The sequence below is a fragment of the Ranitomeya variabilis genome, chromosome 1 (genome assembly GCF_051348905.1).
Source record: "Ranitomeya variabilis isolate aRanVar5 chromosome 1, aRanVar5.hap1, whole genome shotgun sequence".
Taxonomy (NCBI): Eukaryota; Metazoa; Chordata; class Amphibia; order Anura; family Dendrobatidae; genus Ranitomeya; species Ranitomeya variabilis.
In genome coordinates this window covers 823,114,313-823,132,277 of record NC_135232.1, presented here as the reverse complement: position 1 = coordinate 823,132,277, position 17,965 = coordinate 823,114,313, and the positions used below count along the sequence as shown (strand labels likewise).

At 40.0% G+C, this 17,965-nt stretch overlaps 1 protein-coding gene across 6 annotated transcripts in view; it reads right to left on the bottom strand.

Moving 5' to 3' along the window:
* The window catches only part of EPHA5 (EPH receptor A5), a 604,949-nt gene that overhangs the window by 255,491 nt on the left and 331,493 nt on the right, over positions 1-17,965 (bottom strand). For all 6 annotated transcript variants that reach the window (XM_077275159.1, XM_077275141.1, XM_077275149.1 and 3 more), the window contains exon 4: positions 225-380. In XM_077275159.1, the coding sequence (XP_077131274.1) occupies positions 225-380 (156 nt within the window). The remainder of the gene's footprint in view (positions 1-224; positions 381-17,965) is intronic.

Sequence of the window (17,965 nt, the reverse complement as noted above, 5' to 3'; positions counted from 1 at the left end):
AAATAGCATTTAGAAACTTAAGATTTCCACAAAGGGGTGTCTTCTAATTTAAAGGTAGAGTGAACAAATCAGGTATAAATTTAGCTTCAACTAAGCGGCAAATGTAGAAGAAAATCAATGCATCATTACAATATAACATGCGGATAAATTGCATTCATATGAATGTATGTATGTTGCCTTATTGACATGCAATAGAGAAATGAAAGTGCTTAGAATATCCTTACTTGTACATGCCATCGTGTGTGGGTCAGACTCTTTCCTATAAAATCGCTCTTCGCAGACACAGGACGTTGATGCTTCCTCATGGGCATAGCTATGAGGTGGGCATTTACTGCATGTCTGACTCTGAGGGGAAGACTTGAAAAATCCTGGACGACATGCTGAAAAAAAAGACAAAACATAAAATATGAATAAGACATGTCTGATTTTACAGTATCTCGTTTAGACCTGAAAGATTAAAACTAAGGGCAATTGTAACATTTAGACAGCCTCAATAAATGGGATGTGATCCGTAGTAGTGGCAGCGAAGTTCAATCTGGCAAATCCCTTCTTAAGGCTATGTTCCCATGTCCAGTAATTATCCGTTAGAAGGGATCCAGGAGAAATTTGTTAGCAAAAAAGTAGTGCAGACACCACTTTTTGCTCTCTTTTTAAACAGCTGATTTCAACTGCATCCATTTTTTTTCTTATGGACAATGGATCCGTTAATTAGTCAACCATTTTTCTTTCATTTGAAAAGGATGTGATTCTTGCCTACAGGATCCATTTCAAATGGAATGTAATGGATGGCTAATTAACGTATACGTTTTCCATAGACTTCAGTGTTAAAAAATCAGATTAAACCGAAATCATTTCTTTAAAAACAAACAATAAAGTTGTGTCTGCACAACTTATTTGCCAATGTAATTCCTTTATTGGCTAACTAAAAGAATTATGTTTGCAAGCTTTCAGAGCAAAGAGACTCGCTCTTCAGGCAGGAGTAAGAGAAGGAGCTTCTGTGCTCTGAAAGCTTCCAAACATAATTCTTCTGGTTAGCCAATAAAGGTATCACTCCGAGAATACTTTTGTCATTTTTGAGCAGAAAAGTATTTACCTTGATTTTTGTGGCTAACACAGTACCACAATATAATTTTTTACTGTACATCATAGTAATAATAACAAAAATGTTAGCAAGTTGAAATTTCTCTTAATGACCTCAAAGTGCAAACACTGCCATTTTTTGATTACTTTTTTTAAATGTGCTCAAATATCTGCTTGATAAATATATTAGGTGTCCAATGACACTGATTGTGGGCACTAGTGCAAAATCTCCAAGAGGGATATCTTTTATTATGAATCTTTATAATTATAAAATTACTCTTTTAAAGAGTACTTAAGAGACTTTTTGCCGCCTCCCCCTCAAAGCTCCTCTGCTGGAGAGTGAAATAACCTGCACACACTATACTTATACTTTTTCACACATCTACAGGTTTTAGTCAGTTTAAAAACTGCCAGAGATTATTGACTTTAATGTAACCATACTAGAGATGCACGATAATAATGAATGGTCTTTAGAGGACTAGATCTAGTGCAGCATACTTATCAATACTGGCTAATCTTTAGACAGTGCAGATTTTGACTACACAATTTTATCAAAGTAGATCACGCAGTTTGAAGAATTTGCCCAACCGTAAGACTGCCTATATATAACCTATAAATGGGCTTAGTATATATCACATTTGTGCTCAGACAACAAATAATAAATAGGGTGCAAGTCACATAAGATTTTTTTGGCACAAATTAAGTCAAAAATCTAACACGCTTAATTGATGTATCTCCTCTGGTGTTTCAAAATACTAATTTTCTAATTTTGCAAGACAAAATTTTTGTGCAGCTTTTTAGCTACCTTCTGTTGACCCAGCGAAATAATCCCTGCTTTTTCTGCAGTAGTACAAATCTAAAGTGGCTTTGTGTCAGGCTTTATCAGCCTCTGTGTGTAGGGAGATATTCTCTTCCAGAAGAAATTTTGAGAATATCTCCATACTTAATGTATGCAATCCTACAGAACCTCCCACATTTTTTTCTTTGTGAGGTTCTTTCATAACATGACAAAAAAGCCATTCTTCTCTTTTTAAAATGTAACTGACCTCAGAATTGTTCTACTCCGTTTACAATGACAGTATACGTAGAAACACTGGACAAGATTGAGTCACTCTTTACAGAAATTAGGGTTTAAGATAAAAAAAATTCCATTTTTTTAAAAGTCAGGAGGTATCAGCTAAAACAACTTAAAATTACCCCCACCTTAACACAGAATACCAAGGATTGTCTGTCTGCTGTCTCTGACATCATGTCCTCCCTCCATCTCAAACTAAATCTCTCCAAAACAAAACTTCTTGTGTGTCCTCCATCTACTAACCTAACTCTACCTGGCATTTAAATTACCTTGGAGGGTTCAAGCATAACTCCCAAGCAGCACGCTTGGTGTCTTGGGATTATATTTGACACAGAACTTTCCTTTATTCCCTATATCCAATTGCTCATTTGCTCATGTTACCTGTATCTTTAAAACATCTCCAGAATCTGACCTTTCCTCACTTTAAAACTGCTAAAATTCTTAGTGTCACTCTGACTCATTCTCACCTAGACTAGTGCAACTCTCTATTGATTGGTCTCCCTCTAATCTAAGTTTGTCCTCTCCAATCCATCCTGAATGCGGATGGTAATTTGCTTTTCCAGCCGATTCACCAATGCCTCCATCTTATGTCAGTCATTATACTGCTTGACCATTTGCTACAGAATACAATTTAAACGTATCTCTCTCACCCACAAAGCTCTCCACAGTTCTGCATCACTTTATATCTCCTGTCTCATTTCTGTCTATAGCTCTACACATGCCCTCCATTCTGCAACTGACCTAAGAATAACATCCTCCATAATCCGAAACTTCACCTCTGTCTCCAAGACTTCTCTCGTGCTGCGCCAGTTTTCTGGAATGCACTACCGCAGACGATCTAGCTAATACCTAGCCCCACTATTTTTAAGAGTGCTTTAAAAACATCTCTTTAATCAAGCCTATAATCTCAATACATTAACCTATCTCTTACATTTTTTGTCCTTCTAAATAGTATTCAGAATCTGCTCCCTTCTTTGTATCTGTCTCCACACTCTCTATGCACTTAAAAACTGCCCTTAAACCTACTAACTGATGACTGGATCATACAGTTTTACATGAAAAACCCTATTTATTGTAATGGCTGGACCTAAAATAACAAGCACTTTTCACCTATTGTGCCTCCCCTATTTCATTTTATGTTGTAAGATTGCAAGCAGGACTCTCACTACTTCTGTAACTGATTTAACTGTCTTACCTTGTATATAATCTATTGTCTATATATGTCACTGTTTAAATGCAAAGTGCTGCAGAATATCTTGTCGCTATATGAATAAAAATCTTATTATTATTAATATTATTAAAATTACCCTATATATAGTTTGAAAATGTACAGATAATTTGGAGATATACTACACAGCATTAATGATATGTAATATATCTATAACATGTCCAGTACACAAATATGATAATGATAATCTTGCATATTTATGCAATGACATCATATTCCACAACACTTTACTGACATCATCATCACCATCCCCATTGGGGCTCACAATTAGGGTTGAGCAGACCTGTGAATGTTCAAGTTTGTAGGGTTAGGCCGACTTGAAGTTCAAAGTTCGTTTCAGCATCTGAATATGACCAGGGAACTTGACACCGAACACAAAACCAAAAGAAAAGTTGGTGCTTTAAAATGGCAGCAAAATGCTCAGATTAGAGACCAGGTCAATGCCACACAGAGTTCTAGCAGCAGACACATCTCTACAACAACTGTTAAGAGGAGATTTTGTGCAGCAGGCCTTCATGGTAAAATAGCTGCTAGGAAACCACTGCTAAGGACAGGCAACAAGCAGAAGAGACTTGTTTGGGCTAAAGAACACAAGGAATGGACATTAGACCAGGTGAAATCTGTGCTTTGGTCTGATGAGTCCAAATTTGAGATCTTTGGTTCCAACCACCGTGTCTTTGTGCGACGCAGAAAAGGTGAACAGATGGACTCTACATGCCTGGTTCCCACCGTGAAGCATGGAGGAGGTTGTGTGATAGTGTGGGGGTGCTTTGCTGGTGACACTATTGGGGATTTATTCAAAATTGAAGGCATACTGAACCAGCATGGCTACCACAGCATCTTGCAGCGGCATGCTATTCCATCCGGTTTGCGTTTAATTAGACCATCATTTATTTTTCAACAGGACAATGACAACAAATACACCTCCAGGCTGTGTAAGGGCTATTTGACCAAGAAGGAAAGTGATGGGGTGCTATGCCAGATGACCTGGCCTCCATAGTCCCCAGACCTGAACCCAATCGGGAACTCCTTTAAGATTGTTGGAAGACCATTTACGGTGACTACCTCTTGAAGCTCATCAAGAGAATGCCAAGACTGTGCAAAGCAGTCATCAAAGCAAAAGGTGGCTACTTTGAAGAACCTGGAATATAAGACATATTTTCAGTTGTTTCACACTTTTTTGTTAAGTATATAATTCCACATGTGTTAATTCATAGTTTGGATGCCCTCGGTGTGAATTTACAATTTTCATAGTCGTGAAAATACAGAAAAATCTTTAAATGAGAAGGTGTGTCCAAACTTTTGCTCTGTACTGTGTATGAGTGCCAACTTCAAAGTAAGGCATTTAATCTACCAGTACATTTTTGGAGTGTGGAAGGAAACCAACGAATCAGTAGGAAACCCGCACAAGGGATACACAAACTCCATATCTCTTTTGGTTTCAATCTTTGAGAAATTTGGATCGTCTCTTGTACAAACTTGGCAGTATTAATATGTCAATGTATTATTTCAAGAGATATTTCAACCCAAGACTATTATCCAGGAAGCTGAGATTTATTACATGATTTAAAATGCATTTAAAGAGAATATACACATATTGCTTCCAAACTGCTGAATAGTATAGTGATTCTTCTACATATAAACATGAAAAATGTTCAGAACTGTCGCTGTATCTGTAAATAAAAATATCCGCTATCGGAAACACATCACTAACATAAAATGCTGCAGGATTGAAACCAGAGAGCTGAGGATCTTTTGCCAAAAATCTGTACATTAAATTATATTAGTGCATTGTTCCATAAATCAGCTCGCTGTGCTGCATGCCACAATCACCGCACAACACTGAAGTTGTAACAAGGACTGACATTAACCGTTTCTTACCCTCTCAGATTTTCCATGACTGTTGTAGAGTACTTATTGCTGCATTTTATAAAAAAAAACCATATGAGCCCACTGTCCACTGTCATATGGCTTTGCAAATTTTGCAGACTTTGCTCTGTATTTCACTTATTGCAAATGCTAAAATCTGTATTGAAAATTTTCAATTTATTTCCACAGAAAAAGCTTGTGACTGATTTCTGGGTGATTTTTTTTTGTGTGTGGCATTTACATTCCTATGACTTGTATCATTCTTTAAATTTCATCTTTTTAGTTTAGTTTACTTAAAGGGGATATCCAATAAAAAAAATTTTTTTTAAATATAAATATATCCAAAATCCTAAATCACTTGTGTCCTGAACAGATAATACCAGTGCTAGTCCTGGATCCTGGCAGCGCCACTTCTGACTTGCATTCAAAATGTGAGAGCCTGAGAGGTCATCTTCTGTTAGCATACGGCCTGTGGACTATATGGGTTGTGTGTGAAGGAGTTTTACTTCAGTACCTAATTTATCCCCCTTCTTAGTCACAGTTATTAGGCGGAGAGGACGGCATGCTAACATGTTGAAGTGATAAAGCAAGCCATTCCCCTTTTACACATAAGCCAAAGTGGAGCTGCTGGGACCCCAATATCAGTAGATTACTTCAAGATTGGATGTTATACTGTATCTCTGTATGGCATTCGATTATTGTTCTCACGCTCACATACTTGAATGGATGAGTCTCATCCAATTTTCAGATCAAATTCGTACATGCCGTGATTTAGATTCAGTTAGTGAAAAAATCATTCAACTGCATTGCACCAAGTTCTGATCCCCTTTCTCCCTGCAACACTATTCCTGGGTGCTGATGGGCTGCCATGGCAAGCAGGGGCCTTCTGATGGTACCTACTATTTCTGCCATGGCTGTATCCTATGAAGCCAGCCTGGAATTCATAGGAGTTTGATACTTATGCAGTAGATTGCAATATTACAGTATGTGTAACATTGCCCATGGTGGAAGTCGTAGGTGAGTGTCATGAGTCCGACACCCCGGACAGAAAGCAAGGGCCTGTTTCTGGTTTGTGTGTTGCTGCGACCCCACGAACAGAAGACTGCAAAAATGTATAAAAACAAGTTTAACTTTACTGTTCATTTCATTGATCCACAAAGTTTTAGGTTGCAGTACAGAGTCATCTCTTCAACAAACATTTTTCAACGGCACAAGTGATGAAACTTTTCACTAGTGGAGGTAGGGGCTTTCAAGCTTCCTAGACAGTTAAACCTCTTCAGCTGCTTCTTCCTACTTTCTCTAGCTTCAGCCACTTTCAGGAACCATGAAAATGAAGCGCCTGTGGCTAACTTCTTTACTGTATGTGCCCCCAGCCTCGATGACTAGTCTATTCTTCGACCTACAGCTCTCAAACCTTGGCTGACACTTTGCATCCCCGGAATCTCATGGGATCTCACACATGTTGCTAAACCAGAGTTCCCTTCCCCAACTCGCCATCTTGGAGTATTCCACAGTCACCCCTCAAGCTCCTCTCCTTATTTGTTTTCCTTCTCTGTCTGTCTGCTTCTCTGTTCTAGTGTTCCATAAACACACACACTCTCCAGTGAAGATTACATTGACCAGAGGGGTGTCCTGACTTCTTTCCTTGTCTGAGCTCACTTTTTGACAAACCTTCCTGTCTTTGTCACTATCACTTAGATCCTCCAATCTGGACCAGACAATACAGTTAACCCTGTCTAGGCTATTCTGCAGCCCCAGTGGGATTTGCTTACAGATAGCATACATTACTATAAAATACATTTAACCACTTGGTATGTGAGAGAGTGAACCACCATCTTCACCACTCCCACATATGCGCTCAAGAGTTCAAATCCTCTAAGGAAACTTGTTAAGAAACTAATATATATATACACTCACCGGCCACTTTATTAGGTACACCTGTCCAACTTCTTGTTAACACTTAATTTCTAATCAGCCAATCACATGGCGGCAACTCAGTGCATTTAGGCATGTAGACATGGTCAAGACAATCTCCTGCAGTTCAAACCGAGCATCAGTATGGGGAAGAAAGGTGATTTGAGTGCCTTTGAACGTGGCATGGTTGTTGGTGCCAGAAGGGCTGGTCTGAGTATTTCAGAAACTGCTGATCTACTGGGATTTTCACGCACAACCATCTCTAGGGTTTACAGAGAATGGTCCGAAAAAGAAAAAAAATCCAGTGAGCGGCAGTTCTGTGGGCGGAAATGCCTTGTTGATGCCAGAGGTCAGAGGAGAATGGGCAGACTGGTTCGAGCTGATAGAAAGGCAACAGTGACTCAAATCGCCACCCGTTACAACCAAGGTAGGCCTAAGAGCATCTCTGAACGCACAGTGCATCGAACTTTGAGGCAGATGGGCTACAGCAGCAGAAGACCACACCGGGTACCACTCCTTTCAGCTAAGAACAGGAAACTGAGGCTACAATTTGTACAAGCTCATCGAAATTGGACAGTAGAAGATTGGAAAAATGTTGCTTGGTCTGATGAGTCTCGATTTCTGCTGCGACATTCGGATGGTAGGGTCAGAATTTGGCGTAAACAACATGAAAGCATGGATCCATCCTGCCTTGTATGGAGCATCTTTGGGATGTGCAGCCGACAAATCTGCGGCAACTGTGTGATGCCATCATGTCAATATGGACCAAAATCTCTGAGGAATGCTTCCAGCACCTTGTTGAATCTATGCCACGAAGAATTGAGGCAGTTCTGAAGGCAAAAGGGGGTCCAACCCGTTACTAGCATGGTGTACCTAATAAAGTGGCCGGTGAGTGTATATATATATATATATATATATACAGTGGGGCAAAAAAGTATTTAGTCAGTCAGCAATAGTGCAAGTTCCACCACTTAAAAAGATGAGAGGCGTCTGTAATTTACATCATAGGTAGACCTCAACTATGGGAGACAAACTGAGAAAAAAAAATCCTGAAAATCACATTGTCTGTTTTTTTATCATTTTATTTGCATATTATGGTGGAAAATAAGTATTTGGTCAGAAACAAACAATCAAGATTTCTGGCTCTCACAGACCTGTAACTTCTTCTTTAAGAGTCTCCTCTTTCCTCCACTCATTACCTGTAGTAATGGCACCTGTTTAAACTTGTTATCAGTATAAAAAGACACCTGTGCACACCCTCAAACAGTCTGACTCCAAACTCCACTATGGTGAAGACCAAAGAGCTGTCAAAGGACACCAGAAACAAAATTGTAGCCCTGCACCAGGCTGGGAAGACTGAATCTGCAATAGCCAACCAGCTTGGAGTGAAGAAATCAACAGTGGGAGCAATAATTAGAAAATGGAAGACATTCAAGACCACTGATAATCTCCCTCGATCTGGGGCTCCACACAAAATCCCACCCCGTGGGGTCAGAATGATCACAAGAACGGTGAGCAAAAATCCCAGAACCACGCGGGGGGACCTAGTGAATGAACTGCAGAGAGCTGGGACCAATGTAACAAGGCCTACCATAAGTAACACACTACGCCACCATGGACTCGGATCCTGCAGTGCCAGACGTGTCCCACTGCTTAAGCCAGTACATGTCCGGGCCCGTCTGAAGTTTGCTAGAGAGCATTTCGATGATCCAGAGGAGTTTTGGGAGAATGTCCTATGGCCTGATGAAACCAAACTGGAACTGTTTGGTAGAAACACAACTTGTCGTGTTTGGAGGAAAAAAAATACTGAGTTGCATCCATCAAACACCATACCTACTGTAAAGCATGGTGGTGGAAACATCATGCTTTGGGGCTGTTTCTCTGCAAAGGGGCCAGGACGACTGATCCGGGTACATGAAAGAATGAATGGGGCCATGTATCATGAGATTTTGAGTGCAAACCTCCTTCCATCAGCAAGGGCATTGAAGATGAAACGTGGCTGGGTTTTTCAACATGATAATGATCCAAAGCACACCACCAGGGCAATGAAGGAGTGCCTTCGTAAGAAGCATTTCAAGGTCCTGGAGTGGCCTAGCCAGTCTCCAGATCTCAACCCTATAGAAAACCTTTGGAGGGTGTTGAAAGCCCGTGTTGCCAAGCGAAAAGCCAAAAACATCACTGCTCTAGAGGAGATCTGCAAGGAGGAATGGGCTAACATACCAACAACAGTGTGTGGCAACCTTGTGAAGACTTACAGAAAACGTTTGACCTCTGTCATTGCCAACAAAGGATATATTACAAAGTATTGAGATGAAATTTTGTTTCTGACCAAATACTTATTTTCCACCATAATATGCAAATAAAATGATAAAAAAACAGACAATGTGATTTTCAGGATTTTTTTTTCTCAGTTTGTCTCCCATAGTTGAGGTCTACCTATGATGTAAATTACAGACGCCTCTCATCTTTTTAAGTGGTGGAACTTGCACTATTGCTGACTGACTAAATACTTTTTTGCCCCACTGTATATATATATATATATAACACCCCTTTCTGACGTTGGACGGGATAGTACGTCCGAGGTCAGATCCCCGCTTTGATGCGGGCTCCGGCGGTGAGCCCGCATCAAAGCCGGGACATGTCAGCTGTTTTGAACAGCTGACATATGCCCGCAATAGCGGTGGGTGAAATCGCGATTCACCTGCCGCTATTAACTAGTTAAATGCCGCTGTCAAACGCTGACAGCGGCATTTAACCGGTGCAGTGCATTTAATGAGCGCAACGCCGACCCCTGTCACATAATCGGGGGTCAGCGATGCATCAGAAGGGTAACCATAGAGGTCCTTAAGACCTCTATGGTTACTGATTCAGGCTAGCTGTGAGCACCCCCCTGTGGTCGGCGCCCATAGCAAGCCTGCATTTCTGCTGCATAGCAGCGATCTGATGATCGCTGCTATGTAGCAGAGCCGATCGAGTGGTTCCAGCTTCTAGCCTCCTGTGGAGGCTATTGAAGCATGGCAAAAGTAAAAAAAAAGTAAAAAAAATGTGAAAAAAATAAAAAAAAATAAAAGTTTAAATCACCCCCCTTTCGCCCCATTCAAAATAAATCAATAAAGAAAAATCAAACTTACACATATTTGGTATTGCCGTGTTCAGAATCGCCCGATCTATCAATAAAAAAAAGAATTAACCTGATCACTAAATGGTGTAGTGAGAAAAAAAAATTGAAATGCCAGAATTACATTTTTTTGGTCGCCGTGACATTGCATTAAAATGCAATAACTGGCAATCAAAAGAACATACCTGCACCAAAATGGTATCATTAAAAATGCCAGCTCGGCACCCAAAAAATAAGCCCTCACCCGACCCCAGATCACGAAAAATGGAGACGCTAAGGATATCGGAAAATGGCACAACTTTTGTTTTTTTTTAGCAAAGTTTGGAATATTTTTTCACCACCTAGATAAAAGAGAACCTAGACATGTTTGGCATCTATGAACTCGTAATGACCTGGAGAATCATAATGGCAGGTCAGTTTTAGCATTTAGTGAACCTAGCAAAAAAGCTAAACAAAAAAACAGTGTGGGATTGCACATTTTTTGCAATTTCACCGTACTTGGATTTTTTTTCCCGTTTTCTAGTACGTGACATGCTAAAACCAATTATGTCGTTCAAAATTACAACTTGTTTTGCAAAAAATAAGCCATCACATGGCCATATTGAGGGAAAAAAAAAAAAGTTATGGCTCTGGGAAGGAGGGAAGCGAAAAACGGAAAATCCCAAGAGTTAAAAATGTACATGTTAAAAAAGTATAAATGTAAAAATATATGTTTTTAAACGCTTAAATCAACACTCTTTTACCAGTTTGTAATTAAATCTTTCAGAAAAATTAAAGAGCTGTCTGACCAAATAAAAAGATAATATTTATCCCACATGGTGAATGCAAAAATAAAAAAAGAAAACTGAAATGGCAGAATAAGTGAGTTTTTTGGTCATTTACAGACCCCCATCTCCCAAAACCATATAATAAAAGATTAAAAAGTCATAGTGGCAATAATAAAAACTGCAGATTGTGCAACTGTATTGTCCGGAAAAAGGAAAGACATATTTTAGCTCTTGGAAGGTGCTGAAGAAAAATTCCAGGCAAATAGACCCACATAAAACTGGAGCCATCCTGACTTGGAGTTTGTGTATGTTTTCTAGATTCTCTAAATACAGAAGATCACAACGTAGAATTTCTGATTATCGTGTCCAGCATTAGCTCTGCTGTTTTTTTTTTTTTGCTATGACAATGCCACGATCCTCTATTTAAACATAAGATTTGTCTCCTACCATGAACCGTTTTTCTTTGGCTTTGTGAGTTTTTAGCCGAGGGGTAGATGCAAAACATGTTCAACAGTCCTGTGCTTTACTGACAGTTCACCTTCAATCCGGATTATGAAGGCAGTGGTGCTAAAGATTACCGCAAGAAAGCAATCAGAAGCTTTATGAGTTGAAACAAGAGCACAAAAGAGACTTCTTGCAGAGACAATTCTGGTAGTTTAATAAAGTACTGGAGGGCAGGAACCATGGTAAGAATATTGATGGGGCGCAGAATGTGCATTTTCAGCCCGAGATAAAGGATATCAATACGGCAGCTAACAAGCAGCCTCATCTTTAGTGACCTCTGCATCTTACACACGACCGAATAAACATTATATACATGCCTTCTACACATGAACTGATTAGGAATGCTGTATTCTCCAACGAGTCCTCCATATTCCATCAAATTACAATATTAATAATGGGAATTTCTGCCGAAAGCCGCCAGCTATACTGGTGACTATTATTTCCCATAGGCCTTTTGTAGAAAAACCTGCAGAGAGTATGATATAGCTGACAGCTCTCTCAATGTACATTGTGAACCAGACATGCCCTCTATTCAATACGTTTCCTCCAGCTGTAATTTATATGTATGATAGCTTTGACAGATTTCAGCTAAGAACTCTACCTCGTGATTTCTTTTGTTCCGGACCAGACAAAGCTTTCTCTGTGATCTGAATAAGATCCTCGCTCATCTCCCAATTAAGATTTTTACATTAATCCAGATGGCCTCTCCAATGCACGCCGTATCTGTATATTTAATGGGACTAATTAAGTGCACAAGAGGACTAATTTGTGATCGCTGTATGCTGTAATTACTCGCACCCCTGATTAGAGAAGGGTTCATCACATTATTTGCACATGGACTGTGTAGGTTTAAAGGTTTTATTACGAAATATGAGACTTGAACAACCTATGCTAGAAAGTTCTCTTACAGCCCAAGTCACGTAAAGAAGAAGAGTACACTTTAGATCAGGGGTGCACAAATGTTTTGAATCAGTGGGCCACATTTTAAGATTGAGCCAACTCTAAGGGCTGCAATATTACCACAGTATTACCTTCTATGACATGTATTACATGTTGAAAGTATGTGTCATGTATGTCTAAGAGGTGCTGCTTCCGTTTATCGGACTCCCACCTATCAAGAAGGTAGAGGTAACCTTCTTTTGGGTTTGCAGCCTATGAGGATGACACCTTGTACTCTACTCCCTCCATTGTAGCATATGCCAGATGCTGATACAGACAAGTGGTTCTCTTCTCCCATAGACTACAATTAATAAAGCAGCACTCATGCATGGACACCTTACCTACACATTTCTATGCTACAGTTGGCAGAACGCACTCATTCTGCCGAAATATGTCTGACCCAGAAATTACCAGATATCACCCCATTCATAAATACCCATCCTTACGGTGCTATTCACCACAGATTTTCACCATGTCATGAAAAATACATGTGAGATTCTATCATGTCTGTCAGCAGATGGTTATTATTATGATTATTATTATTATTTATTTATATAGCACCATTAATTCCATGGTGCTGTACATGAGAAAGGGGTTACGTACAGGGTTATAAATATCGTTTACAGTAAACAAATTTACAATGATAGACTGGTACAGAGGGGAGAGGACCCTATCCTTGCGGACTTACATTCTACAGTTGTACATTCTATGGTTGAGGCGACTAAAGAACATCCCAGGCCACATGTGGCCGCAGGCCATAGGTTGCGCATCCCACCTTTAGGTGCTCAACGTTATGTGTTCACTGCATAGAATACTGCCAATATTATACAGCAAAGATGGAAAATGGGGGATTTTCTAAATACATGCTGACGGGAAAAATATCTGGAGGATGAACATCTTAAAATGATGAAACAAGGTACAGAACGTTTCCCAGCTCTTGGCTGTCATCATTATTGCTAACTCTCTATTGTAGAAAATTGTAGTCATCTATGAATTTCTTTACAGATTACAATTTGAGAATCGGAGGAATTGTATGAACTGTTAATTGGAACCCCAACATGTCCAGCCAAGGCTTGCTATTGTTAACCTGATAATAAGTAAGATACAGTACATCACTTTATATGCAGCAAAGATGTGTGCTGGCACCATCCATGGATACTCCCTCTAATGCAGGGGACCAGACCTTGTAGGAATACCAGTACGTATAATATAGCATGAACAGTACATCAGGGAAAAGTAGAGGAAAAATCGCACTCGCCGTCCTTTGGTGAGAAATGGCTGTCATCTGGCAATCATTCCATTCACCCCTGCAGACCCTATGTTTTAATTTTCCAATAAAGAAGAAACTTTTCAAAGGATGGTGAGTGCAATTATAACTCTATTTTCTCCTGCCATAACTTTCTGGTGCTTGGTCCTGGGTTAAAGCACCTGCAATTTAGCAGGAGATGGTCCATTCTCGAGAAATAGCCAAGGATCCTGTGGAGGAGGCTGAAGCAGTTCATTTCTTGTCCCAGCTAGAAATCGCTCAGTAGGACGTGGGGAAGACATGATTGCTGGGTGTTTGCCCACTACAACAATACTGATGGGTTCTCTCAGACCAAGATCAGAAATGATTATGTCACTAAAGAGGGTTGTTCCCTCTGTAACCAAGGCTCTTATGGATACCTCAGTTACAGTTAAAAAAAAACATGCAAAATTAAAAAATCTTGATCGTTTATCTTAATATCTTAGAAAATTAGTTAGTGCTTTTAAAATGTTATGGAGAGGTGAGTGGAAGGAGAGAGAAGCTAGAGGCAGAGACACATACAGTGGAAAAAAAGTATTTAGGTAGCCACCAATTGTGCAAGTTATCCCACTTAAAAAGATGAGAGAGGCCTGTAATTGACATCACAGGTAGACCACAACTATGAGAGTTAAAATGAGAAAACAAATCCAGAAAATCACCTTGCTGATTTGGCAAGATTTATTTTGAAAAATATAGTGGAAAATAAGTATTTGGTCACCTAAAAACATGCAAGATGTCTGGCTCTCACAGACCTGTAACTTCTACTTTAAGAGGCTTCTCTGTCCTCCACTTATTACCTGTAGTAATGGCACCTGTTTGAACTTGTTATCAGTATAAAAGAAACCTGTCCACAAGCTCAAAACAGTCACACTCCAAAAAGCTAACTCCACTATGGCGAAGACTAAAGAGCTGTTGAAGGACACCAGAAACAAAACTGTAGCCCTGCACTAGGCTGGGAAGACTGAATCTGCAATAGGCAAGCAGCATGGTGTGATGAAATCAACTGTGGGAGCAATAATAACAAAATGGAAGACATACAAGACCACTGATAATCTCCCTCGATCTGGGGTTCCACACAAGATCTCACCCTGTGGGGTCAAAATGATCACAAGAACGGTGAGCAAAAATCCAAGAACCACACTCGGGAATCTAGTGAATGACCTGCATTGAGCTGGGGCCATCGCAACAAAGACTACCATCAGTAACACACTATGCCACCAGGGACTCAGATCCTGCAGTGCCAGATGTGTCCCCTGCTTAAGCCAGTACATGTCCGGGCCCATCTGAAGTTTGATAGCATTTGGATTATCCAGAAGAGTATTGGGAGAATGTCATATAGTCTGATGAAACCAAATTAGAATTGTTTGGTAGAAACAAAACTCATTGTTTTTGGAGGAGACAGAATGCTGAGCTGCATCCAAAGAATACCATACCTACTGTGAAGTATGGGAGTGGCAATATCATGCTTTGGGGCTGTTTCTCTGCAAAGGAAGAATGAAAGAATGAATGGGGCCATGTATCGTGAGAGTTTGAGTGCAAACCTCATTCCATCAGCAAGAGCATTGAAGATGAAACGTGGATGGGTCTTTCAGCATGATAATGATCCGAAGCACACGGGCAGGGCAACGAAGGAGTGGCTTCGTAAGAAGCATATGAAGGTCCTGGAGTGGCATAGCCAGTCTCCAGATCTCAAACCTATAGAAAACATTAGGAGGGAGTTTAAAGTCTGTGTTGCCCAGCGACAGGCCCAAAACATCACTGCTGTAGAGAAGATCTGCAAGGAGAAGTGGGCCAACATACCACCAACAGTGTGTGCCAACCTTGTGAAGACATACAGAAAACGTTTGACCTCTGTCATTGCCAACAAAGGATATATAACAAAATATTGAGATGAAATTTTGTTAATGACCAAATACTTATTTTCTACCATAATTTGCAAAATAAATCTTGGCCAAATCTGATTTCCTGGATTTGTTTTCTCATTTTGACTCTCACAGTGTGATGTCAATTACAGGCCTCTCTCATCTTTTTAAGTGGGAAAACTGGCATGATTGGTGGTTGACTAAATATTTTTTTCCCCACTGTACATTCTGCTGCATTATCTCCTGAAACAACATTTACAGTTCTCTATATCTATATATATAATTGTCTAAGGGGTACTTCCGTCTTTCTGTCCGCAACTTCCCTAACAGAAATCCCGCATCGCTGATTGGTCTCGCCAGCTGCCTGTCATGGCTGCCACGACCAATCAGCGATGGCCACAATCTGATTAGTCCCTCCCTACTCCCCTGCAATCAGTGCCCAGCGCCCACATACTCCCCTCCAGTCACAACAAACACAGGGTTAATGCCAGTGGTAACGGACCGCATTATGCCGTGGGTAATGCACTCCATTATCGCTGCTATTAATCCTGTGTCCCCAACTTTTTACCATTGATGCTGCCTATGCAGTTAAAAATAATAATTAAAAAACCCTGCTATTCTCACCCTCCATAGTCCGCCCTGGCGCGCGCGGCTGCCGCCATCTTCCGTTCCCAGAGATGCATTGCGAAATTACCCAGAAGACTTAGCGGTCTCGCCAGACATCTGGCATCGCCAGAACTTTGCTGGATCCTGGCGGGTGAGTATATAACTATTTTTTATTTTAATTATTTTTTTAAACAGGGATATGGTGCCCACACTGCTGTATACTACGTGGGCTGTGTTATATACCGCGTGGCTGCTATATACTACGTGGCCAGTGTTAGATACTATGTGGGCTGTGCTTTGTACTGCGTGGGCTGTGCTATATATTATGTGGCCAATGTTATATACTGCGTGGCCTGTGTTAAATACTATGTCGCCTGTGTTATATACTACGTGGCTGCTATATACTGCGTGGCCTGTGTTATATAGTACGTGGGCTGTGTTATATACTGCATGGCCACTGTTATATTTTGCGTGGCCTGTATTAACACATTGGGTATTCTACAATATGTATGTATGTATGTATATAGCAGCCACATAGTATATAGCACAGGCTACGTACTATTTGTCTGCTATATACTACATGGCTCCTATATACTACGTGGCCTGTGCTATATACTATGTGGCTGCTATATACAGTACATACATACTTATTCTAGAATACCCGATGCGCTAGAATCGGGCCACCATCTAGTAACTTTATAAGCACAAACTGTCATTTCCTATCTCAGAAATGAGTACAATAGGTTTCAATGAATACAGATTTTACAAAAGAATTAAGAATTTTGAGAAAAGAATGATCGGTTCTGGAGGAGAAAGAAGAAGATTTCTCTAATAAGATACATTTCAAAGTTTCTTATTTTTGTTATCGATTTATAGAATAAAACTTAAAATACTGGTTACTTTTTAAATATGCAAATTGCCTCTGCTGAAAAAAAGAGGACTTAACTCTATAGCGCCACCTATTGGAAGTAGCGATCCTACAAGTCACAATCAACCCTTTAACGAGTCGTGCAATATGACTTAGGATAAAAGCCAAATCAGTATCTCAATTCGCAGACACGGTGTTTCGGGCTGTTGGCCCTCGTCAGTGCGAAGCATGAGAACTGATTTGGCTAGGTGAGAGGCTCTGGACTGGGGTCTAAGGGGTAATATTTCTCCTTATGGAGAGTGACATACCAGCTGGCTTGTCAAGGTAAGGAGGCTTATTCGCCGTGCAATGCTCCTCTGGGAATTTAAATATGCAAATTGCCTCTTCTGAGAAAAAGAGGACTTAACTCTATAGCGCCACCTATTTGGAAGTTACTTTTTATTGTTGTGTACCCAGAATACTAAGCTACTTCACTATACAAATGATAAGTTGAAATAGTAAAATAGATCATGGAAGAAGATAATCGAGCTAGAGCAGTGATACTTGCTGCTTCTTCTGTATAGACCTTATCCAATCACTTTACAATAGTAGTGACATTCCAGAATTCTTGCAATAATTCTTAAGGTGGATCGAATCATCACTTCATAAAATCACTGTTCAATTGAAAAATACATATTTTTACTTGGGAATGGCTGAAGTTCAGGATTTCATATACTGTATATATATATATATACAGCTCTGCCGTGAAGAATGTATTACATATTCACATTGAAATAGACGCTGTTCTATGTGCTGGAAGTAGCAGATTGAATTTTTGCAGTCTGAACCTTTCTTTATTTACCTGAAGTGT